The following is a 26,443-nucleotide window of genomic DNA, read 5'->3' as shown; positions in this document are numbered from 1 at the left end:
GCTAAATGGGTTTTTTAGGAATCTTATTTCAAATGCTGTTCCTGAGGCAGCCCAAGAACTGATATTGATTCTAAAACTGTGGGTCAAAGGTATAAAACGCTTAGTGGAATCCCTACCTCTTATTGTCCTAGTTTAAAAAAGAATGGAATATAGTGGAATGGTTTTTATTTTTCAGTTACATCCTAATTGTAATTGTTTCACACCTTTTAAATATTGGAAAATTCTAAAGAAAGCAATGCCAGTGCTTGGAAAACATATAATAAACTTAGGATAGTATCTGAATGTAAGTACTTAACAACTTGTTAACTCATTGTTATATGCTGTCTGGCAATGTCACTTTGAGTGTGTTTTACTAGTGTAATTCTGTGACAGAGGTTTCTTTTACTTTTTGTAGCTTTTTTTTTTTTTTTAACTTTCAACTCTTACAGAACCAGATTAAGGTATTCCTATTATACTTTAACCAACCATTCATTTCTTACTTAGTTGGCTTGCCTACCCAGATATTAATTTCAAGGGGCAAGCCACAGTTTTGGAGGAAGACCATGGACTCTCTGAGATTTCTGCAGCAGAAATGAAATCATTGCATCCACTTCAAATGGTAAGCATATTTAAAAAGAAGCATTTTCCCAAGTATCCATGAATTCAAAATTAAGATAGCTCTGATGATTGGTCATGCATCTCGGTCTTGAGAAATGTATATGTATCCTACTGAATGGGCAAACTATTCATACATTGTGTTTCTGTTTCTTTCAGTGTGTGTGAAAATATTTTAATGTTTTCTAGAAGACAGATGTCTGAATTTACTTTGTGCTAAATTTATCACAATACAAGCAGTTTCTTTATAGTAGTATTCTGTGAAAATTTTGCAAACTTTAAAAAGTTCTGAATTTGTTTTTTTGATGCTTATTAGAAAATTGCTTGTTGGAAATTATACTCTTCCATTGCAGTAATGAATGATAAGTTCAGCATTAATAATAAATGGACAGTTCTGTCAATGGTTGCCTTCTTAAAAGTAATAAATGCCTGCATTAATGATTTATTTTGTTGCAAACATTTTTACTTGAGGGGCAGACTTCAGTTAAATGATACTATGTGATAAACCATTATGGTTGTGCTGTGCCTTTAAAAAAGCAACAGGAAAAAAAAAAAAAAAAAGCAACAGGAAAAACTGGGAAATTTTAAGGAATATCACAGTGTGGAGTACCATTGGAAACAAGGAAAGTATAAACTAGAGCTTTTGTGAGGAGTGGGTTACCTTTTATGCTCTACACCCCTGTGGTCACAAAGATAGTAAGTGTGATACGACGTGTTGATAGAACTTGGAAGAGGAAGTGCTCTCTCTAATGTAGAAAGCCCAAGCAATTGTAGAGAAGCAATTTAGTATTATGTGGTTTAGAAATGTACTCTGCCAGATGAAAGTTTTAAATCTACTAACAGCTCCACTGTTTTGAGACACTCCGCTGTGGGGTTAAATCTTTAATTGGTCACATGTACTTAAGCACTAAAGTTTGGTTTCCTTCCTTGTAGCGGTTATACTCTAGAAAGTATCTTTTAAGATTTCTTACCCCATCTACACTGATGTAGAGTAGTCTGACTTGATTTTGACCACTGTAGAGTTCTCTACTTAAATTTCTAAATTTTAAAATACACAACTTAAATTTGACTAATATGTAATCTTCACTGATCAGATTTTTATATAACCTACATACATCACTTAGTTACTTTTGAGTACTTTAAATATGTGTATGTCTAATATTAAAATTTCTTGTCATCTTAAGGGTGGACTGAAAGTGGAAATGCCTATGAACTTAAAGGTGAGTCTTAAACACACTTTGGTAGCAGGCTAAAAAGTTTGAGTATTAATCTTTAAGTATTTTGGACTATTAAAATAAAAAAATGATTACCTGAACGTATGCTAATAATAGCTAGCTAATGCATATTGGGGTGGTGGGAAGTGACTGCACACAGTGGTTGCTGAGAGCCCAGGCTTGAATGAGGAGAGGGCTCAGTATGCAAAGGTGGAGGTCTGTTCTGACAACCTAGTCAGACCCAATAAGTACCTCCTAACAGGGTGGAAAGATGATAGGTTTGATATTTGTTTTGTGGAGTGGTTGAGGTGACAGCTAGACATTCAAGTGGAAATACCTGGCAGACATTTGGGCGTGATGCTGAGGATGGAGATCAAGGATGATGGAAGGAGGTGTAGGCAGCTCCTATGAGGTGATGTCAGTTTGAAAGTATGAGTATCTGAAGGGAACGGTAGAGGCAATGAAACCTGGGGTAGTAATAATGCCAGGATTAAGTACGTTTTGGGAAAGGAAAAGAAATGGAATTAGAAAATTATGGTAAAGAGAGATAGGAAGAAACCCTCTGTTTAATTAAGTTACAGCATTTCCAGAGACAGGCAGGGAGACAGGGATTCATCCTCCTCTCCTCCAAAACAAGGCACAACTCCTCCAGCTTTCCCATTTCTGGGCTTCCTAATTTTTGGAATTGACTACCGTTTTCTCAATCACATAGATGGAGTTTTTTAAAACTTAGTATCTGACTATCTCTAATACACCTTGGCTGTATGTTGGAATCATACATGTGTGAGCTTTAAAAAAATACTTACGCCTGGGTTCCACTGGAAAAGATACTTTTTTTGGTCTGGGGTGTGGTTAAAATTTTTCAAAGCTTCTTAGGTGATTCTAACATACAACCAAGGTTTCGAACCAGTGACCTAATAGTTTCAGAATTAGTTGTGACACAGTTAGTTGTGACACTCCCTGAGTGATGTCTCAATCTCCTTGTCTGCTGAATGAGAATTTCAGGTGCGACAGGCTGGGAGTCTGACAAGTTGTAGAGGTGTGTGAAAGGAATGGCTATCCTAGATAGTCACAATTTTCACGTTGTTAGGTGTTGGCTTATGACTTACTCATCAAAAAATTATTGCTTCTTACTTAGTTTGAATGTGTTCAGCATATGTAGCATGTATTAAACCCAAATAATACTTCATCACTTCCAATAAACACTCTGAAAATTTAATACGTAGAAAACAGCAGGAACAGTACTACATATTTTTTTCAGTCTGCATAATGTTCTCAGTTTGTTTTTTTAATAAAGAAGCTATAACTTGCTGGTTCAGTGTGTCTAAGCATGGGTCTTATTTGCCAATTGTACACAAATTATGCCATTAGCCATAAATAGGACCAAGTGATAAGAGTGTGGCTAGATGAGCGCTGTTATCACTCTTATCACTTTCCTGTACTAAGGGCAGCTTGTGTTTGGGAAGTAAAGAGCATCAGAATGGTAGAAGAGAAGAACTACCAATCCAAGTTTGAAGTAAATGAAATACTAGAAATCTGTTTCCTACTACATTCCCTCCTCCCCCATTTGAACCAAATATCCAATAAAAATACCAAAATTCTTTCAATCATTTCAAACTTTTAGGAAGTTTTGTATTTAAATTCAGGAATTTGCATATCTAATTCTTCTCAGTGATTAGTAGTGACCATACAAGCAGTGCTACAAGACACAGCATGTTCTCTCAAACCAGTAGATAATTTGTCATTATGCCCTGGAACCCCTAGAGAGTTTTTATTTCTTATAGAGGACATTAAATAACTGTAAGGCAGGTCTGTATCAAATTTTGAACAGAGAGAAAAACGTAGAAAGATAATTCAAGAACCAGTTATAAGACAGTTTACTCCATGAGATGGTCCTAGGATTTGGGTAACTAGAACAATGTAATCATGCTTGAGTATAGTGATACGAGAGAAACATATTATCAAGATGTTTTAGCTTTATGATGATAAAGACTCACATATTCCTTGTGAATGTCAGACAGCGTGCTATATTTTGAGTATGTATTAATGAAGAAAATGGACAGTGGCCCTTAATTCAGGTTGTGGCCTTTAGTGTCACTTAAGTAAATCAGTATGTATCTATTCTAAAATATGAGCCTGCTAAGTAATTTTCTTTCATATTTTTCAGGTTATTATTTATGAAAAACCTCACTTCCATGGACAGGCCAAAGAGTTTAGTGAACATGTAGACTCTGTCCCTAATTTTTTAAAAAATGATGTAGACTTTCATGGAATTGGATCAATGCGTGTCATCGGTGGAGTGTGAGTGTTATATTTTCAATATGTGACTCAGTTGTCGATTTTTGAAGATCGGCACAAAACACGTGCTAAGCAGAGCAAAAAACAACCTACCTTAGTCTAAAACTATACATCCCTTCTGAAATGTGGGAAATAAAAAATATTAGTTACTGACAGCTTCCTGTGAACTCTTGTTAGTATTAGAGATTTTGAGATAGATTAAATGAAGAAAACAGTTTCTAAAACTTAAACACTTAGTATTTCTAAACACAATATAGAAGATAAGAATTGCAAGATAAAATTACTTTTTGACAGATCGTGCACATGAATGAGAGCCCCAGTTTTTACCCCCTATTCTACCTTAGTTGACTTTCTGTGCTGAGCATCTTGGCAGTGAGTCCTCCCTCATTAAAGAAGTAGCCTGGATTGTGTGTTCACAAAGTCGAGGATTCTTGACACTGGTTATCCTCTGGCCCTGCATTGTTTTAAGAAAGCTCCCTAAGAACTTCTAAGTACAAACCCAAGTGTAACCATCATGCTGCTATCCTAGTCTCAATCGGCAGTTACTGGGGCAAGAACCCCAGAAAATCCATGACTGCACCTGTGATGTGCCTTTGTATCCTGGCAGGTAAAACCATAGAGAAGAAGCCTTCCTCATAGCTTATTTGCCATTGTCAACTCAGTGCTAGACTTCCTTCAGACCCATTGTGTTAGTCTCTCTGTTGATAGGTTGGACTGTTTGGAATGATGGTTTAGTTTAATTTAAACATCCATATCTCGTATTATTTGCAGTAATAACATCATATAACTTGTTCATGCTATTCTAGCAAAAGATGCTGCTCAAATATTTTATTCATAGAAGTTAAATAACTTGTTTAAGATCAGTCAAGGGTCTACATTTAGAGACTTAACCTTTGCAATTTCTGACAATAAATCAAGCAATGGCCACACTAGCCAAAATGGAAATATAAGAGAGTATGCGATGCATTAGATATGTAGGTCATGTCCATAATTAGTCTTGTTACTTACCAGGGTTCTTGGCCTCTTTATTCAATAGGAGGCTGACAAGAAATTCAGGCAAGGCTTCACTGGGGCCCCTGCTGTAGCAGGGGGGGAGAGAGAACAAACAACAAATTCCCTTTCTTACTCACTCCCTGAGCGGGTGGTGAGCTTGTTCCTTATATGGGGTGAGGGTAAGGGTGTGTCCAGGGGTTGAGCCCGAGGGGTAGCTTAGGTAGTTTGCCCACCCCTTAGGTGGTGGTGTGTGCAGGGGGCATGGACAGTGCCTTGCCTTTGCTCCCCAGCCCCCTGCCTTTGCTCCAGGCACTTCAAAAGTGGCAGTTGTGTTTTTTGGTCTCTTTGTATCTTTTGTTCAGAATTTGCCCCAACTGCACATGTACTCAGTTATTTTTAGTCCCATATAGTTTCTTTGTATTTTGTTGCTCCAGGAGAGGTTTGTTCAGGTGCAAGCATTGCAGCACTGCAGCAAAGGGTCCCAGGTTCCAGCCTGTCTGAGTCTGACATATTAGTAATCAGCTAATTCCTTATCTTTGAATTTAAAAATTTTATTAGAGGCTTGAAAAACACAGCTCTTTTAGATAAACAGATTTTTATTGTGTTGTATTTAGTTAACAGTGTTCTCTGATCTGTGGACACACATGCTTCTTGTTAATCCTGATATAAAATATTTTTTGCCTTTTCTTTCCTTTAGGATCTGAATGGTTTTATCATTAACTATATAGTGATTTGCATTGTTATTTTCTGAGTGTATTTGCAGTTATTTTATAAAAATCTCAAAATATTATGCTGGTAAAACAGTATACACACTTTCATTTTTTATATGACACCTGCAGGAGAAAAATGTGATGTCCTAATTTAAAGGTGAACAACTGACTTCGTTAGTTTTTCACAATTTCTACTATTTTTTTGTTTTGTTTTACTGCTTCTCTATTTCATTATTTTCACTTTTAACTTTTGAACTTTATCTGTAAGTAATAGGAACTCTTCCTCACCTCTGTCTTGTCTTGAGGAGTCTAGGGAAAGTGAGGTTGATGTGTCTTAATTTTTCTCAGATAACATCTATTTTTAAATATCCCAGATATATAAATTGAATACTAATCAAAACTTTATCTATTGAGAAAAGCTGGGCAGAAGATTTTTGAACTGTCATTATGTAATAATTGCTGATCTGTCCTTTAATATTAGATCTTCTATATCTTATATTATTTTTCCCATTCAGGTGTATTAAAAGCATGTTTCGAATAGCTACATTTATGTAAACTTAGAATTTGAAAGTTCTCGTGTGAAATTTATTTTCACATAATAGTTTAAGAATAAAATAATGTTAGTTTCTTTATATATTACAAATTAATGAAGATGTATAAAATGTTTTTTCCAACTCATGTGGACACTTACCCTGCCATATGCACTAAGGAAATTGGAGACAGGTTCATGGTTACTGAGTGGCTACTGTTATTTTTGTACCCTATGAAAACGGTTCTTTGGGATATTCCTTGTATTTTCCCAAAATAATTGTAGTCAGCCCTACCTGGCTTCATTTTGTCAAGCTCCAGAATTCAGAGGTCCCTAACCCAGGAGCCCAAAATAGTCACCCTTGAAATCTGCCCCATTGGAGGGGGTCCCACTCTAGTTACACAGTGCCAGCTGAAGGCAGATTTAATCAGGTCAACGTGTGTTTTGAACCATCTATGCCCACGTTGCGTTAGCTACTGTGGATTGCTCCAAATAAAGGTACGTTTCCTGGAGGACTAATGACTAACGGTGTTTATCAGTGTTCTGTACTGATAATTTTAGAAGTCAAGAAACCTGTGTCCCTGGAAAGACTGCCACAGTGCTTCCAGTTTCCATTATCACCACTGATAAACTAGTGGGAGCAACATTTCCTACCCATACATATTTACAGGAGTCTTTGTATATACTTAGGCCACGAGGGCTAATACCAGCCCAGTCGCATTTCCCAGTTCTTGCTTGCTAAACCCACCTGTAATGTGTTTCAGATCTGAAGCTGGTGACGGGTTCCTTTGATTTAAACCCTAAATAAATATTTAATATAGTAATCATTCTGGGGTTCCAGCAGAGCTTAATCAGAAAAATAAGACTGATTATCTTTGAATCTCAGTGTGGGCTTGCACTATTTCTCATTGGCTATTTGTGCTTTCCATTAGTTTTTACTCGGCAAACTATTCTCCGACCATGTTGAGATGTAGTATCGGGTCATGCTGCAAACATTTAATGAGAGTTCCTCTGTTGCAGTTCTACAACAGTTAAGCTTTTGTTGGGAAAAGCCTCCAAACCATAAAAACTATTGATCCATGAGGCATACACCATTTGTTTGTCTCTGTAAATGGTAGCAAAATAAACGTGTTGCTTTTTAAAATACGGTGATGTGCAACGCGGTGCTTTATGATGATTTCCTCTCTTGCGTTCTTGCCTGCAGTTTTATCAATGACTCAGTTGGATGTCCTCTGTATTTCTAGGTGGGTTGCCTATGAAAAAGAACATTTTAAAGGCCAGCAGTTCTTGCTTGAAGAAGGAGATTTTGAAGACAGTAGTGCCTGTGGCGCGTTAAGTGGTTCCATCTTGTCTTTCCGGTACTTACAAGCTGTGAGTTAGCCTCCTTGTTCTTAATTTTCTTTTTTCTTTTTTAGCTCTGCATGTAAACTGGATATGACCTCTGGTAGAACATAAGATTATAAAATGTTTCTAATACCTGAGAGCATTAAACTGAACGGCTTATGTGACTTGCATGCCTTTCTTAACTGCCATGATTAATATAGAATATTTATGTTTAGTTTTCATCCATTGATTCCATAATCGTTTTTGACCACCTGCTTTGTTAGATGTATTGTGTCAGGTGCTGGAGATATGGTGGCCAGAGACTCAGTCCCTGCCTTCGCAGAGCAGGCAGTGATAGGGTAGATAGCACCTATATAAATGTTTGATATTGTTTGACTATGACTGGATTAAGCACAAAGTACTCAGGATACCCAGAGAAAGGTCAAGTACTTCCCCTTGGAAGTAGAGAGGAAAAGAGGGCAGCTGAGCTGAAATTTCAAGTTTGAGCGTTAGCCAAGTGAAGAAATTTGGGGACAGGGTGAAGAGGAAAGACAGGTGTTTCAGCAAGAGGTTAACATATAAAAAGGCAAGGATGTAAGCCAGTGGTTCTCAGCTGGGGGTGATCTTACCTAGGGGGCATTTGGCAGTGTCTGGAGACATTTTGGACTGTTATGACTTTGGGGCGGGGGGTGGTATGGCATGCTACTGACATCTAGCGGGTAGAGGCCAGGGAGGCTGCTAAACCCCTGCGATTCACTGAACAGCCCCCCACCACAAAGAATCATCAGCCTAAAATGCTAATAGTGCTGAGGTTGAGAAACCCTCATGTCAGTGAACCTGGTGTGTTTTGGAAATGCAGCAAAGTCGGGATATTAGGCAGAACTTTGGGAAGATGAATACAGAGGCAGATAACGAAGGGCCTTATATGCCATGTTGAGGAGCCCACACTTTTTTTCTTGACCTTCTTGGCATGAGGTGAAGAAGGTAAGTAAGCCTGGAGGCAGGAGGTCTAGAATGTTCCAGGACTCCAGGCGGAAGCTGATGTTAGAGAGTTCTGCAGGATATCAGGGCTTCTCAAATGTTGCTCATTTTTCTGACCAGCTCTGGAGACTTTTTTGGTGTGTTCAGAGGGGCATGTTTTCTCATAGTTCAGGAGTTATACCACCTCAGTGTATTTCCAAAATAATCTTTACCCATATAAACTCTAAGCTATCTGGCATGGCCTCCAAAGCCTCCTTTAGAAGGAATTGATAATGAAGTGAAGGGTGATTATTGGGTCCACGTGGGCTTTGCATGAGCACAGGGGTTATGTGCTCTGTTCCTTAAGTTTCTGTCTGCCGGGGGCCACCAACACCACTGGTGCAAACCCTCACCTGTTCAGGCATGAGGAGCCCAAATGGGAGAGAAGCAGCACAGGGAACAGGAGAGCTTTTTTTTTTTTCCCATGAGTGATCATTGTTAGTAAGAAAGTGAGTTGGAAACCGGTTCTACCAAAAAGAAATGTAACACAGTCCACTGAAGATTGGGCACTGAGTTTGCATGAGCAATGGATAGATAGCTTTTGAGGTATTTAGTTCACAATTCTAATGTACAAGGGCCACGGGTTTCCTCTACATAGCTACTCCTTACTTGAGCACTAAAAGGCAAGCCAGACAAAACACAATACAGCCTTTTTTTTCTTTTAGGTCATTGTGACCACACGCGTCGAGGAAGCTAAGGGTTGTGATTCAAAGCATCTTCCACCTAGTATTGAGTAATTTTTAAAATTTTCCCTCCTGATTTAAAAAAAAGAGTTGGGTGGAAGTGTTGCTCCTAGAAATGTTCAGCAGTGAATATGATGGTATCTTCCAAAGATGACTATGACTAAAACAAGCAAAACACAAACCAAAACCCCAAGATTTCACTAGTTGAACTCTCCCAATAGTAGAAAATGTAAAAATTAAAAATACTGTATAACTATGTAGCTAAAATTTTAGGAGATGTTTGATATAGACAGTCTATGATAAAATATATTGGAAAAATTAGCAGAGATTGGCATGTCAATTACCTCTGCAAACAAAAGTTTTGGGTATTTACAAAAATGATGTCACAGTTTTTGTACAAATAAGTACGACTTTCCTTCAAAGAAAATCTTTTTAAATTAGATTTAAAAAAAATTAGGACTATGGGGCTTCCCTGGTGGCACAGTGGTTAAGAATCCGCCTGCCAATGCAGGGGACAGGGGTTCAAGCCCTGGTCGGGGAAGATCCCACAGACCGCGGAGCAACTAAGCCCGTGCGCCACAACTATTGAAGCCCGCGCCCCTAGAGCCCGTGCTCCTCAACAAGAGAAGTCACTGCAGTGAGAAGCCCACGCACCGCGACGAAGAGTAGCCCCCGCTCGCGGCAGCTAGAGAAAGCCCACGCACAGCAACGAAGACCCAACACAGCCAAAAAAAAAAAAAATTAGGACTAGTTTACCTTGTAAAGATGTTAGCATAATCCTCATTATAATAATCCTAACATTTTCAGGTACTTATTAATGGCTTTACATGCATACATGCACTTAATCTTCACAAAAATGAAGAGATAGAGACTCACGATTCCCATATTATAGATACAGAAGCTGAGGATCTAAGATGTTCAGTACTGTGCCCGAGTGTGGAGCTGTGATTTGAGGGGCAGTCTGTCTTACTCTAGAGCCCATGTCATATTACCCATTTTCCTTTATTACGGAATGATTAGAGTAAAAAATTTAAGCACTTCAAGAGTAGAAAGCTGGAATTTCATTCAGCCAAAGGATTATTAGCATTTCATTTGTAGCTATAAATATATAGTTACTCTGCAGACTACTACACATGTATAAATATTTACATAATTTTCAGATTATTTATAATTTAAATGTATGTTCACGAAAATGTTTTCAGATGAAATATTTTATACTCTCCAGGTATAGCATATAATTGGGGAGGAGTTCTTTTTTAAAAACCACTTTATTGAGGTATAAGTGACATGTAAAAATCTGTACATATTTTTTGTATACAACTGAGGAGTTTGGGAATAAGTATACACCCATGAAACCATCACCACCATCAAGGCCATAGACATAGCCATCTCCTCTCAGAGTTTCCTCGTGCCCTGTTTATAATTATTATTAATGTTTTTGTGCTGTAAGACACAACATAAGATCTACCCTCTGAAAATTTTAAATATATGATACAGTATTGTTAGAAATAGGATTTAAAGCTCTTGGGGTTGTCACCTATGTCAACCTATGTGATTAGCAGGCAGAGTTGATGTGAGACATCTTTTCCCCATGTAGACTCTCAGAGGTCTCTCACCTGGGAAGAGTGAAGCACTGCATTTAAGATCTAAGCTGAAATAATAGAAAATAGAGGACAGAAAAGTTGCATAACACAATGCAGTCTTCTAACATCCTGGCTGTAGTGCGTGGAACACTCTGGATCTGCGAAGGTCAGATTCTGGATATGTTCCTTAGGGATAATGTGATCTGTGTCATGGATTGCTTTGGAGAGGACAACCAGAAATGTGTTTCTAATTCCAAATGAGTCAGGCAGATATGTTGACTTGGAGTTGATTACTTTCTAAAGCGAAAAGGACCAGAAGGAATATAGCAGTATTTAGACTCCAGGGATTAAAGAAGGAATTTTTATTCCTTGGTTTCCTCTATAAAACTTTCTTGGGATGCTTGTTTTTCCTCAGTTTCATACTAGCCTAACTTCTGGATTTGCTTTTGATATGATTTTCAGACTTGGGGCCTCTTTTCAGATCTCTGAAACCAGGTGGTGTGCAGCAGACACTGTTATGTCTCCTAAATTAATGGATACACCAGATCCCAGCTGGTGTCTCGTATTACGCTGCCCACCCTGGGGGGTTGTAGCGTAAGAGTTCCAGGGCCCAATGAGCTGAGGGATTTTATGGAATTTAAGAATAATCAAATTACTGATCCTTAAGACTTATTTTTGGTCCTGAAGCAATGGCTCATTAGCTTGCTCTAACAGTGGGGAGTACTGTACCTGAAACCATATTAGACTACCCAGATTTTTCATTGGATTTAAGTTCTTTAAAAATACAAAACGGAGTACAGATTTGAGGTTGTTACATCATTATTCATCCTTCTGGAGCAACAGAGCTCCACTTAAATCTGTGTGACTTTCAAAGTTATTTGATAAATTTAAGTATTATGTAATTGTGCTTATAGTCAGAATGATAATAACCTAGAATAACCTAGTAACCTCACAGGACTTGTGTCCTGTGGCAGTCACCTCCTGAGCAAGGCAGTTAGAAGTTTTGGTTTTTTGTTTTTGTGTTTTCTGGCATATTTTATCCCATACTTTATACATGTGACCCTTGAGATTTAGCCCCAGATGAGTGGATTTGGCTTGGAGTTAAGAACTCTGACCAGCAGGGACACCATATTGATGGCAACTAGTCAACTGGATCAGATACTGTATATTTGGTAGGTTTGAGTGAAAAATGCAGAGGGGGTCAAAGACCAAAGCCTGGCTCAGAAACATACTTAGAAAAAGATGGAAGGCAGAAGCTACAAGGCATGAATACACAAAAGCAGGAGATTAAAAAAGAGAACGATGTCACTTAGGAGTCTCCTGTGGCCTTTGGCCACGTCTCTGGGAATGGTAGCCAGAGTAGGAAGGACACAAACTCAAGCCACATGAGTAAATTTATTTGTGAACCCATGTGCTGCGAGCACTTGTACTCGGCACTGCGTCCTGTGGCAGTGGGTCCCTCCTCCTCTGCTCAGCTCCCGGCTGCATCATTGCCAAATGGCCTGCGCCTTCAGCCTGCTTCCCAGCTCACCCTCCTCACTGCCGCCACTCTCCCACGACCCACACAGTAGGCTTTGTGCAAATCAGTGCTCAAGTAGAGTCCATGACACCGTAACACAAGTGATTTCTCAATGAAAAGGCACAGTCCCAGCACATGTGCACATATCTGTGCTTGTCTTTGTCCCGTTTCACTCCAGCGTGACGCAGTGACCCATGGTTTATGTCAGCTTATCCCCACTCAATTCCTACAACCCTAACAGGGAGTAGAGAACAGTTGTAGGGGCAGAGGAGATAAAAGCAGAGATGGAGCGTTCCAGAATCACCAGAGTATGGGAGGAGGGGTCCACGTGTGAGAGCTGCTGAAGACCTGCCCATTGTCATGGGGCCTGACTTGGTCGGCAGCTGTTGATACCAGTTCCTGACCAGGACCCAGATGGGCGCCTTCAGTTGTCATTACCGCATTGTATTCTCACAGCCGCCTGGAGCTATTTACACACTTTCAGGTTGCAAGAAACAGAGGCATGTTCGTGTTCCTTGGATGATGGAAGTTTATGTTGTCAATATAACCAGGTTTGTTGATGTGGCGCCCAGGCTGTAAAATGTCATTGGGGAGGCTTGTCCTGGACACCTTAAGGCAAATCTCTTCTAGGATGTTGAAGCCTTGATTTAATATATGTATATTCTAGATTTGTATCTGGAAAATGGCAGATCTATATCTGTAACAAGATAGATATAGACATCTGTGTATATGTGCACATATATGTATATATATGTGTATATATACACATATATATGTAAAATAAGGGTTTAAGGGGAGCTCAAAAGAGATAACAAGTGCAAGTGTTTTGAAAAGTGTTCTATTAATAAAATGAGGGATGGTGGGAGTCATGAAGAGTAAATCCACCCTGCTCCCGTTTTCTTGAGAACCATGAGAAAGTAATGAAGGTGACAGGTGTTCTCAGGTTGCACATGTTTACTCTCAAGCAGGAATTGAGAACACGAATATGGGTTAGAAATTATTTTATAATAAAAATTTCTGGTAAAAAGCCTTTATCTTTGAAAATTTCAAATGAAATTTGACCCAGCTGTGTTAGCAGTTTTTAAATCCTTCAAACTTGACAAGTTGTAAGTGCAAGAGAATTTTTTTTTAAATGTATTTTCTTTCTCTCCTCATAGGTGCTTTGTTTTTATTGGACACTGTTTTGCTTGTTCATGTAAAATGAATGGTTATACTAGAAATCTTAGATAATATTTATAATAATAATCATAATGAGAAATTTGATAGTGTTTGAGATGTATAGAAGCTGATAACTTTTTTCCATAGGTCTAAGACTTGAGTTACAAACAATGAAATATAGTAGGCAGAAAGGAAGAGTCTTTGTTTTTTGTTTTTTTAAAAAATATATTTATTTATTTACTTGGCTGTGTCAGGTCTTTAGGTACAGCACGCGGGATCTTTAGCTGCAGCACGTGGGAATCTTTTAGTTGGGGTATGCAGGATCTAGTTCCCTGACCAGGGATTGAACCGCGGCCCCCTGCATTGGGAGTGCAGTTTTAGCCACTGGACCACCAAGGAAGTCCCTCTTGTTTTGTTTTTTTAATGCATTCTGTATTTTCCATTTAAAAATATACCTATTATAAAGTTTTGAAAAAAATATAGGGTAAAATTGTTCAACTTCTGGACCCAAAGTTAACCAGTCTTGGTATTTTCTTTTTTTTCTTCTAGTCTTTTTTTGATGAAAGTTGGGGTTTTTTTGAGAACTTGTAATCTTACCAAGTTTTTAAGTTTTAGTTTTTGTCCTACTGTTTCATCCTTACATTTATATCTGACAGTAATTAAGAGTTTAGAGTAGACAAATAGACAGATTTGGACTCAAATTCAATCTCTGCCACTCAGTAGCTGTGTTATATCAGGCAAGTTACTCAGTTTTGTTAGCTGTAAAATAGGAGTGATAGTAATATAATCACATTGGAAATAAGGCATGTAAAGCTCCTGGCCACTAGTAAGTGTATGATATAATTTTTAACTGTTAGCTTGTTAAAAACTCTGCTTAATTGTATTTATTCCATCAAGCACTGGATGCATAAAGGTTTATGTTTGTAAATCTTTGGGGCATTTACACTTTTTACAGCTTTTCGCTATGATAAATAATTCATCTTTGCATATAAATTGGCTATCATTTAGTTTTAGGAAACTTAAGAAAAAAGGAATTTCAGACTCAAAGAATGTAATCAATTTCAGTCTTTTAAATATATATCTAAATTATTTTCTAAAGTAGCTGTAAAATTTATATTTCCACCAGGAACGTTCCCTGGTAAAACTGGGTTTTTAGATCTTTCTTAACTTAAAAAGTGAAATTGTATCTGTTTTAATTTGAATTTCTTCATTTTTATGAGTGAAATTATACATTTGTTTGTTTTTAACATTAATCTTTTTTGTGAATTATGTGTGCCTTTTGCTGATTGTCAAGTTGGGTCTTAGAATCTTTCTGTTATTTTTGTTTTAAATATGCCGTCTGACTATACAGAGATGTCCTCTGATTTTAATTTTTAAAGAACAATTTTTTTGTCAAGCGGATTTTATTTTTTCTGTTACATTTAAGCTCATAAAATCCTCTCCCACAATGCCCACAGTACATTGTGTGTTTACTTCTTGGTTCATATGGCTTTTGCTTTTTAGGCATAAGTGAGACTTTAGTTTCCTTTACATTTAGTGTCATATGTGATAGTCTGTAAGTCCTGGCAATTTACTAACTGTTGACTAATTTCCAATTTCATAAAAATGTGTTTTCCTGATTAAAGTAAATTCAGACTTATTTTTTTTCTTTAAAGTATATAGGAGTAGTGACTATTAAAATTGTTTTCAGTGCCATTTAAAATTCTTCCTGGATTTATTTGTGTGAAAATCATCCCACAAGTATGTGAAAATTTGCTAAAATACAGCAATCCGTAAAACAAAATACCATTGTTCTCCTAAACTTTCCTCTTCCTCCTTTTAGAATTTCATAGAATCTTCTATCACACTGTTTGAATCTGATCTAGAAAGTGGAAAGTTTATTGACATTACAAATCAGGAAATTTCTGACTTAGAAGAAATGGGTTTTGGCAGTGAAACAAGATCCATTCACGTTAAAAGTGGCGTGTAAGTTGTCTCCTATTCTGAGAACCTAGAGCTTCTTTGGTGTTTAAAATTATTGGTTGCTCGATTCTGTGTCACCTCAGTTCTTTTTACTTTTTATCCTGCTAGATGGGTTGCCTACCAGCAGAAGTTCTTCTGTGGAGAACAATACATTTTAGAGAAAGGGAAATACAAATGCTTTTTTGACTGGGGAGGATCAAATAATATAATCATGTCAATACGACCTATCCAACTGGTGAGTTAAATGTGAACATAACCAATGCCAGTGACATGTAATGGCATACAATTGAACACATGGAACAGGCTTTTGTAAAAGTGGAGCTGTTGGATTATTTTGTATGTATCTATAGAGAAAATGAAACAGCATATGGATTTCTGCAGATTCCATAGAGAGCTAGTAGATTGGCATTAGCACCTCGATGATTAGGTACTCTGTAATTTGATCAGTTCATTCAGTAGCATTTATTTAGTGCCTTTGCTGTGTCAGACAGGACTGATCACTGGAGATGAAAGATGAATAAGACTGCCCTGTCTCAGTCTCTTAGAGAAGACAGGCATATGCACAATTGCTTATGGTATGACTAGTGAGGAAATGAAGTGTGTAGGCAGTGCTGAGGGACCAGGGGAAGGGAGAATGGAGAGCCTGGGGAGCTGGGGACCATGCCTCTCCTCAAGAAGAGGATGCATTGAGTCGTGTCTTAGAGGATAAAAGCAATTTTGCCAGGAAGGGAAGTGGGGCAGAAAAGGCAGTTCACCAAGAGGGAATCATCTCCTCATGTGCAAAATTACGAAGTTATGAAAGAGTGTGGCCAGTGTGGTTAATAACAAACACTGCAGAACAATAGGGTGCCCAGGAGATAGTGACGGGAAAGAGAATGTTGGCAAGTTCAGACTCTATCTTTCTGATGGACTATTGGGGCACATTTTTCTTCTAGCTATAATATTACTCAAAATGAATTAGTAATAAACATTAAAATTATTATAAGCTAATTTAGTAGGTTATATGAGGGTCCTAACCAGTTCAAGGAATCTAGTAAATTGGTCAGACCATATATTTTTTCATTTTTCAAAGGAGATTTTCAGCACTTTCAAAGACAACTGTGATTATACAATTATAATTTTTAAAATGTTTTAATGTATGTTTCAGGAACCACTTGGGATAAATGAGCCTCCACATTTGGTATGTTTAAAAATATTCTTAACTTATAATTGTTAAATTGTGTACTAAAAATGTATGCCCTTTCTCTCAAGTCTATCCCTTTCCCTCAGATAACTTTTATGGGTCTGTATGGCAGGGCAGTTTCTGTTGTCCTAGGAACCTGTGAGCACAAGAGTGCCCATCTTTGTTACTGATCATATTGGCCTGGATTTGTCACGGTTCCTTTCTTTTTCTCCTACTAGAGCTTCAGCACTGACCACTTTGGGTTCGTCTTGAACCTCTGCCACTCCTTCCTTCCTGTTGCCCATCCATTCTTCAGTGTCACATTCGTATTCAGCACAGTACGTTATGCTGACTGGAGGAGCAGACTTACCAGGGAGAAATGGCATGCTTATTATGTAAATGTAATTCTAATACCTAAATCACATATTCCTTAAAAGCACAGATAAAACTGCAACCCCGCTCCTTTATTTCTAGTGTGTTAATGGTTTGAAGGATTGGGTAATACTCTGGAGCCTAATGTTTGTTTATTATCCATTGAGGGCTAGAAATTGTGCTTATTTAATGCTTCTGATAACTCTGTGAGGTCAGGATTTATTCCCATTTATTAATGAGAAAGCAAAGATTTAGAATTTAAGTAAGCATCATTTCACACAGCTAGAAGTAGCAAAAGAGGCATTTTCTTCAGTATCTAATTCCAAGATTTTACGTCAAAGAAGGACATATCATGATATGAGCGGTACAACCACAAAAGAAAGGGGATGAGTTACAGTGCTTCCTCTGTCTCATTTTAAATAACCAATTTAGAAAAATTTCTTCAGAAAACCAAATACAATGATTAATTTTTAATATTTGACATTTGCTAGTTTTACATAAGGCTGAATCTTTTTCTCTGAGTGTGTATGTTTTTCGTGTTCATGTCAGTGTTTATATATTTCAAATCAGCTTAGTTTAACTGTGATTCTGTTCACAATGCTTCCAGGTTTTATTATTTTCCGATTAGCTCAGGCCTATTGGGAACATTTCCTCTCTGAATATAATTCAGTTGCTGTTCTGGAGACACTTCCTGCCAGCTCTTTATTTTGAATCTTAGAAAACTCTGACTGTGGACTTTCAAAGCACTTTTTCACATGCATCAACACAACCTGAGTAGATAAAGAGGTAAACCAGGATAATTCCAAACTGCACATTCTCTGAGTTTTAAGTGCAGATAAAAAAATCACATTCTTTTAAGCTCTGTTTCTCCCCCTCCTACATCCCTGTTCTTTCTTATGAACTTCCTTGTTTGGGGCAGATTGCTCAGAGGATTTACAGCCCAACTTGAAGAGAAAGTAAGCAGCAGCAAACACCCAGTGAAATTGGCCCTGTTTAATTTTCTCAGTAAAGCTCAGCCATTGCCTTGTGAAATAAAGGTCTCTGACTAGTGTATGACAGCTGGATATTTGGTAACATGCAGACAAAGCCTCCTTAGTTTACCCAGTATCGAAGCCCTTATTATTTCCATTGGACCAAATATTCAGAAAGTTGTGCTTGTTTTCATTTACCCAAATGAAAACAAACAGATCTTGGCTGATAGTCTGGTTCCATTCAGTAAGTAGAAGGTATTTTCTCCTTCGCAAGTAGTTGTGATAGGTTGACGATGCAGAAGCCGTGTTCATTTGGGGTAATTTCCCTATCTAAGGTACAAGGAGGAAGTTATATCTCAAGTTCAAGTGAGAGAGGGAATTCTTGTCTGCTGGTGATTTGAAAGGAAACCTCAAGCCACTTAAGGGAAAAGCCAGAAGATATATGTGTGTAGAAATTAATATATAGCATGAGAGTTATGCTAATAAAAATATTATTGCTTATGTGTAAGCATATTATGATGATATATGTCTTTTTTGGGACACAGAACATCACCTTTTATTGAGAAGATTATTTTTTCCCGTGGCTGAAGATTGATCACCAAGTCTGATTGCCAACTCACAATATTTGATACAGTGACAGGACCATTATAGAGTTCTTCATAGCAGCTGGCATTTTATTTTTGTTTTTATTTTTTCCCAAACAAAACAAACAGAATGTGGATTATGTCCAGAATGTCCTCATCTCTCTCTTTTAGCAAGTCCTGAGTATCAGAAATCTCACTAGATTAAATCTCATAAAAGTGAGTTTCGTTTCTAGAGAGGCTGTAGTCAGGCATCCATTCTCTAGAAATTCTAACCAGTTCCCCACTTTGACCCAACCAAGGACCTTTCTTTCCTGGAATCTTTTAAAAGTCCATTTGCAAATATAATTAGAAGTTTGGATTTCTTTAAGTACTGAGCCCTCTGTTCCATTTTATACATGATTCTAGCTGAGAAAAAGCAACTGAATATTTTCTTCTATTGGATAATTTGGCCAAATTGAATTTTAGAGCGATCACAGGATCTTTAACAGTGGTGGTTACTGTTATCATGTATGGAGGAGAAGTAAACAATAGTTTTAGTCAAATATCAGTAAGATTCAAGAGCAGTAGAGGAAAACATTTTTTTGGTACTACGACCAGATCATTTTTATAGAATCCAGAGACCAGAAATATTCAGGAAGTAGTACTTATCTAAGTAAAGAAAGCCTTCTATGAGTAAACAGGGAAGTAAGATTATTATTGAATATGTAACGAATGTGAAAACTACATAGCACTGCATTATGAGACAATGTGATGTAATGGAAGAGTGGAAACAAAACTGTTCTTTGTTTAACAATCAGTACATTTATTTGAAGGAAGTCCAAAGGGCTGCAGAAAGTCTTGTTTAGACAGGATAGAATGTTTCTCAGAGAAGTTATTTTAGCATTGGAATAAATAAAATTACGTTCAAAAATTATTCTGATATTGTGGAATAAATTGAGAAAGCACAACTGTTGTTCAGTAATTAAGTTCTTGAGGTTTTAGTTTGTCATATTGAAGAACTATTACGTCTATTTCTATATATCGTAAATGAAAAGTACATAGTAAACAAAGGATCTCTACAAAATTTTCATCATAAAGAGGTGATAATATCTGCTTCAAAGGGTAGTTCTAAAGAAGATAAAAGATAGATATGTGAAAAGGCACCTTGGAAACCAGTGATACACTGTTGTTGTTTTTTTCTTCTTCCATACAGTTCCATTTGGTGCTGGTAGGGATTAAGCCATGCTCACATGGCACGGAGGAATGGGCATAGTTCGAAATAAACTCATTTCTTGTTCAACTGACTATTCATCTGTGTTCTAAGCCAAGTTGTTAATTTATTCTCCATTAACCTGGAAAGGAAACCAAAGTAGTGAGTCATCCAGCTAGCTTTTCACAGGACTTATTCTCACCAAGGTACTGCCACTTAATTTCACCAAGGGTAGAAACCACAGATTCATTATTATAATTAGAAAGTGCAGAGTTGGTTTCGGGTGGTCCATCCTCAGAACATTATTATGAGAATTATTCTGTTCTGAGGCATTTGTAAGGTACTCAGAATGAGGGGTTACTTTTCTGGGGTTGGACAAATCCTGAGTGAACTGTGTATCAATACCATATCTCATTTGGGGGGTAAAAATAAACTCAGGTCAGTATTAAGTCCTTTTTTTAAAATTTGGGTTAAGAGTATTTTAAATCATCAAATCAAAACAGTACTTCATGGCAGAGTGAGTGTGTGTATGTGTGTGAATTTTAATGCTTCTGAGTGTGACAACTGAGACTAAAAAGTAGAGGTGGCTGTTACTACATCAACTGCAATATGATTAGCTTGCATCGTCAGTTGTCCAGGATTTGACATTTCACGACTTCATGATGAAATACTGAAGTGTAAATCTTAGGCTCAGCAATATGAATATAATTAATTCAACAAACTGGGAATACACGTAGTGAATCAGACAACCGTGATCTCTGTTCTCATGTGCTGTTTCTGATCCTTATTGTGAATAAAGATAATATTTGCCTGTAGGAGAAATTACTCCACATTTTTGGGAGTTAAATGTGATTTACTTTTTAGCCTCATGTTTTATAAACCTTTAAGTTAAAAAACATAGTCTGAAAAACCACTAACTAAAATATATGCTCTTATCAAGGAATCCAGGGCAGTGTGCCTGGACATGTAGAATTGTTCTTATACAGGGAATCAGTCGTTCCAGAGGTTTGTATTGTTTTGGACTTGCGTTTTCTTTCTATCCCCTGTATCCACCAAAGGACCATGATGTAGGAACTTGATGGATCACGCTTCCTTAAGGCAGGGAGTCCCTTGGTGTTTGAATGCTCCAAATAGAGCCTCGTTTCACATTAGGAAATCGTATTGTGCAAAAGCCCCGGTTGGTCGGGGGGAATGGGTTCTCTCGGCTTTCTGGTTTTGGCTTCGCTTTGATATCAGACCTAGCAAGGTCAGAGCAGAATGAGCTAGCTAAGAAACAATTCCTCAGAACTCAGAGACCACCCGTCTCTAAGAGGACCCTTGGGACAATGAAGCTGAACTTCAGCTGCTCAAAGAAGCCTTGTTCTCCAGGACAGCCGTGGCGGGAGAGAGGGCGGTGCTGTAGATGATCATGATGCGCTCTCAGCTGCGACGCAGGCCTCTTGGTGCCGGGTGGATCTGTGGGCCATGTTATGTCAAGGCTCCACTGTATCATGAAATATTTATAGGCCTCATTCATTTTTTCTTACTTATTGGAGATCCAAGGCCACTAGTGTTGCAGATTATTATGTCTCTGGTCTAAAGGGAATTAGAGTTGAGACTTCATGAATTTTCCTTGACAAGAAGGACTAAAGCAGAAACGTACTTATATAAAGCTGTAAGCTGTGCATTTAAGGTGCTCTTCAGTAAACTGGAACCTGTAAGCTGAAATATATGGCACAGACATCTTTCTTCACCATAAATCTTCCACTGATCCCATCATTATTGTCTTCTCTGCCATCTGCTCCTGTGGTCTCACAGTCACCCTCATGCTCTCTTACGAGCATGCGCTTGTGCTTTCTCCGTCTCCCTTTTATTAACTGCGGATCAAGAAGGCTTGGGGAGAGAAAAGGCATAGCCACCACACCTCATACCACTCCAAACCGCCTTCGTGTTTAGCACTAAATTGCTTCTTATTTTACACATGTAGTCTCACCATAGGGGATAATAATTGCTTGATACAATGGGCAAGGACCACATTTTAGTAGAGGAGGGACTCTGATTTACTCTTATAGGTAGAATTATTTTCCAGGCCTCTGTGCCCAGCATCTGATGCAAGAGATGGATGGAAATGATAAATAAATCTTGACACTTCTGGCAAATACATAAGGGGAAAAAATTGAGTTTAAGGAGAATGTCATCCTTAACATGGATTCCTTGTTAATAAAACACGAGTCGAGTATTTTGCTGAATTCTTGTAAGTACATGAAATGGAAGGTTTTCATTTGCTTTGTGATGATGTCAAGCAACTGTTTTCTGTTTCATTGTTGTGTTGTTGCTCTTATAGCTCAAAGCATTCAGTAAACCAGGGTTCCAAGGTGAATGTATAGATTTTACCAAAGAAATTTCGGATTTGACTTCACCATTCACGCCATGTTCTTTTAAAGTTCTTCGGGGTTGGTAAGTATGCTTACGGAATGATTTCTGCTGTTGTTTACATAACTAAATTGCTTTTAAATTTGCAGAGATTTAACTTTATTTTTTGCGTATACAGTGAAATAAACATATTTAATCATTAGTCAACTGCTAATTTGCCTATATGATCTTTGCCCAGCTTGTATTACAAGCTACTGTGAAATAGAATGCTGATTAGCCAACATTGGGAGCATTTTTGGTGGGGTTTTTTTTTCTCATTGTTATCTTAGATTATTTCCTAAATGTTTTGAATGTTTATATTGTGTGTTTACTGTGTAGTATAATAGAATGCTATAAAAATTAGCATTTTTGTCCAGATAAGACATATTATTCCTAAATTTAAAAAAAAAAATAAAAAACTTTTTGTTTGTTTAAAGTATTCATTGTCCCCATTTCACAGATGAGGAGCCCTGATTCAGAGTTAGTTTCCCAAGGTCACACACCAAATGTCAGACCCAGGATTGTTGGGCCGTTTTTTTTTTTTTTTTTTTCCTGTGTTCTTCCAACTGTGGCAACGTACTGGACCTTTCTCACATGTATATGAGACTGTATGTGATTCTCAACTTATATTCTAACATATATTCCTTTTTTTTTTAACATCTTTATTGGAGTATAATTGCTTTACAATGGTGTGCTAGTTTCCGCTTTATAACAAACTGAATAAGTTATACATATACACATGTTCCCGTATCTCCTCCCTGTTGCGTCTCCCTCCCTCCCACCCTCCCTATTCCACCCCTCTAGGACATATATTCTATGTATCATTTTTTATTGTGGTACAATATGTATAACATGAAATTTATCATTTTAGCCACTTTTAAGTGTATGTATCTTTACAGTGGCATCTCTGTATGTCAAGTATCTACCTAATAACTCATCAAAGTCTCTCTTCTCCCTTCAAAATATATTGGATTCATCCGTTCTCCTCCGTTTCTCTTGAACTGGTAGAGGGGTCCTATCTTCCACTTGAGGAATTTCAGTCCCCTAATGAGCCACACTCCAGTGTCATCTTTTTGTTTTTTAATTAATTAATTAATTTTTTGGCTGCATTGGGTCTTCGTTGCTGTGTGCGGGCTTTCTCTAGTTGTGGCAAGCGGGGGCTACTCTTTGTTGTGGTGCGCGGGCTTCTCATTGGAGTGGCTTCTCCTGTTGCGGAGCACAGGCTCTAGGGACGCAGGATTCAGTAGTTGTGGCACACGGACTTCAGTAGTTGTGCTCATGGGCTCTAGAGCACAGGCTCAGTAGTTGTGGCGCACGGGCTTAGTTGCTCCGCGGCACGTGGGATCTTCCTGGACCAGGGCTTGAACCCTTGTCCCCTGAATTGGCAGGCAGATTCTTAACCACTGCGCCACAAGGGAAGTCCCCCAGTGTCATCTTATTTCCAGTGTTTACCACAAACCAATCATAGCCCAGTTATTTGTCCCAAAGTCCAGCTTAATATTTTACTACTCTTCTTTAAATCCCACTCATTCTCTAATACCAGTCAGATCAAGTTCAAACTCTTCCTTTTCCAGGATTTACCATCGATGAGTCTCATTTTCCATATCCATACTCCATTTTATCCTTGTACTATCCTCCTTTCCTCCTGTCTTTGGGCATTTCCTCAGCTATGTGTTTTCCTCCTTACCATCTGTACCAGGGGTCAGCAGACATTTTCTGCAAAGGGCCAGGTAGTAGATATTTTCAGTTTTGTGGGCCATACAGGCTTTGTCCCAGCTACTCAGCAGTGCCACTGTAGCACCAAAGCAGCCATAGGCAATACATAAACGAATGAGCATCGCTGTGTTCCAGTGAAACTCTGTTCATGAATGTTGAGATTTGAATTGTATATAATATTTGCATATCACAAAATCTTCTTTTAATTTTTTAAAACCATTTAAAAATGCAAAAATCAGTCTTAGCTTGTGAACTGTTGGAAAACTGGCTATGAGGTGGATGTGGCCTACATGCTGTAGTTTGCTAACCCCCGCTCTGTATCAAACGTGGTAGGTTTCAGGTAAATCTAGCAGGTGTTATTTGGTTGGCCTACACACTGTTTAAAAGGTTTTTTGGGGGCTTCCCTGGTGGCGCAGTGGTTGAGAGTCCGCCTGCCGATGCAGGGGACGCGGGTTCGTGCCCCGGTCCGGGAAGATGCCACGTGCCGCGGAGCAGCGGGGCCCATGAGCCATGGCCGCTGAGCCTGTGCCTCCGGAGCCTGTGCTCCGCAACGGGAGAGGCCACAGCAGTGAGAGGCCCGCGTACCGCAAAAAAAAAAAAAAAAAAAAGAAGTAGTTTTTTGTATCAATACTTAAGTTTAGAATATTTTTCAGAAGAACCTGTTTTTCACCATCCCTTTAAAAATCAGAAGATTTGGAAACTCTGGGGAAACATTCACGTTTGGTGATAATTAGCTGGTGTTGAGTAGAGGCATAAGTGCTCCCCAGTGTACCATAGGATATATTGCCAATTTGTTTTTTTTTTTTTTGTTTTGTTTTTTTTTGCGGTACTCGGGCCTCTCACTGTCGTGGCCTCTCCCGTTGCGGAGCACAGGCTCCGGACGCGCAGGCCCAGCCGCTCCGCGGCATGCGGGATCCTCCCGGACCGGGGCACAAACCCGTGTCCCCCGCATCGACAGGCGGACTCTCAACCACTGCGCCACCAGAGAAGCCCTGCCCATTTTTTTTTCATCTGGTACACTAGTCATTTATATTACCTGCCTGACCTCCTGCAGGTACGTAAGTTCGTGAACCCTGCTTAATACTAACCTGCATATATGTTTTTAAGGTTCAGTCCATCCTCATTCCCTCTGTTAACCTTCTTGATTAACCCTAAATAAAACAGTCTTTTCCCTTTCTGATTTCCTATAACTCTTACTACTTTGAACCTCTCTGTATCTGTTACTGTTCTTATACTTACTTCCAAGAAGGATATGAAAGTTTTACAATGTGAAAACACATAAAGTAGGACACGGTTAGTTAAATAGATGATCTGCAACTTAGTGAGAAATATGTATATCAAGGGCCTGAGATAGTCTTGTTCCTAGTATTTGAGTTTTCTTCTCTAAGAAAAAAGAAAGTATTTTGCAAGATATAGTTTAAATTTTCTGATAAAAGGAAGCACTGAAGTTGTTTTTGGAGGGGAATGTTTTTGTCCTAGACACTGAAGTCTAGGACAAATTAGTCATATGTGTTGCTTCATGTAGGAAATGTATATGTTATTTACTTATAAATATATATATATATATATAATTTATACATATTTTTCAGTATAATGTGTGTGTGTGTGTGTGTATATATATATATAATTTATATACACAGTTGTCCCTTGATATCTGTGAGGGATTGTTTCCAGGAATCCCCATATATACCAAAATCCGTGGATGCTCAAGGCCCTTATATAAAGTGGCTGACGACAGTCGGGCCTCTGTATCTGCAGGTAGGAAACCTGTAGATACAGAGGGCCAACTACATACAAAATGTACATTTTATTTACATATTTTATTTAGATTTATGTGTAATTTATTAAACTGTAGTTTTAATAAAAGAATACAGGAACCATGGTGATTGTTTAAGTACCGGGGATGCTTCAGAGATGAGGATTTGAGCCCAGTTCACCACTATGTAATCTCAAGCAAATTGGACCATTTCTCTGAACCTCAGTTTCCTCCTGTGTAAATGTGGGCTAATAACAGTACTTACCTCAAAGGATTCTTATAAGGACTAAATAAATAATGCACGTAAGGGCTTAGCTGCATGCCCAGCACATTGAAAAACCTTTCGGAAATATTGGCTATAAAATGCTTGTTACGTAGGAGACGTGGCAGTAAATTTTGTCACAGAGCATTTCTGTGGTTATCTAAAGTTAACCTTGTATAGCTAGAGCATGGTTCTGGTGATCTTAAAATATAGAGCTAGAACTTAAACACACCAAAGCTAAAGTAGTAACGGTCAATTAATTTCTCCCTTGTGCCCCTTCTTTCCAAAATGGCATGTCTTAGCCAAGCTTTTGATGAGTGCTATATTGAAGATAATTTGCTATGGAAGATTCTAAAGGGTTCATTTCTTTTTAAAAATCTCCGCTTGCTATCAGCTATGCAGGTGACAGGTTTTAAATACTGTTGTGTGATTTTTGGAGTCTAGCTTCTAACTC

The 26,443-nt window shown here is 38.1% G+C and overlaps 1 protein-coding gene across 5 annotated transcripts in view; it reads left to right on the top strand.

The window, feature by feature from the left end:
- CRYBG3 (crystallin beta-gamma domain containing 3) overlaps window positions 1-26,443 on the top strand; it is a 114,847-nt gene that overhangs the window by 55,492 nt on the left and 32,912 nt on the right. For 2 of the 5 annotated variants that reach the window (XR_002173763.3, XM_019922388.3), the window contains exons 9-16: window positions 484-598; window positions 1,779-1,814; window positions 3,976-4,109; window positions 7,583-7,709; window positions 15,447-15,589; window positions 15,695-15,821; window positions 16,734-16,766; window positions 22,188-22,300. Coding sequence is in view for 2 of the 5 variants with exons in the window: in XM_019922388.3 (XP_019777947.2) it covers window positions 484-598; window positions 1,779-1,814; window positions 3,976-4,109; window positions 7,583-7,709; window positions 15,447-15,589; window positions 15,695-15,821; window positions 16,734-16,766; window positions 22,188-22,300 (828 nt within the window). In the remaining 3 variants the exon portion in view is untranslated. Of the gene's footprint in view, window positions 1-483; window positions 599-1,778; window positions 1,815-3,975; window positions 4,110-7,582; window positions 7,710-15,446; window positions 15,590-15,694; window positions 15,822-16,733; window positions 16,767-22,187; window positions 22,301-26,443 lie in introns of those variants that run through there. The other 3 variants (XM_033855921.2, XR_012331554.1, XR_012331553.1) reach the window with 3 other exon arrangements.

Source organism: Tursiops truncatus, chromosome 4, assembly GCF_011762595.2.
Source record: "Tursiops truncatus isolate mTurTru1 chromosome 4, mTurTru1.mat.Y, whole genome shotgun sequence".
NCBI lineage: Eukaryota > Metazoa > Chordata > Mammalia > Artiodactyla > Delphinidae > Tursiops > Tursiops truncatus.
The sequence above is the reverse complement of the archived record's forward strand: the minus strand, read 5'-3'. Positions and strand labels throughout refer to the sequence as shown.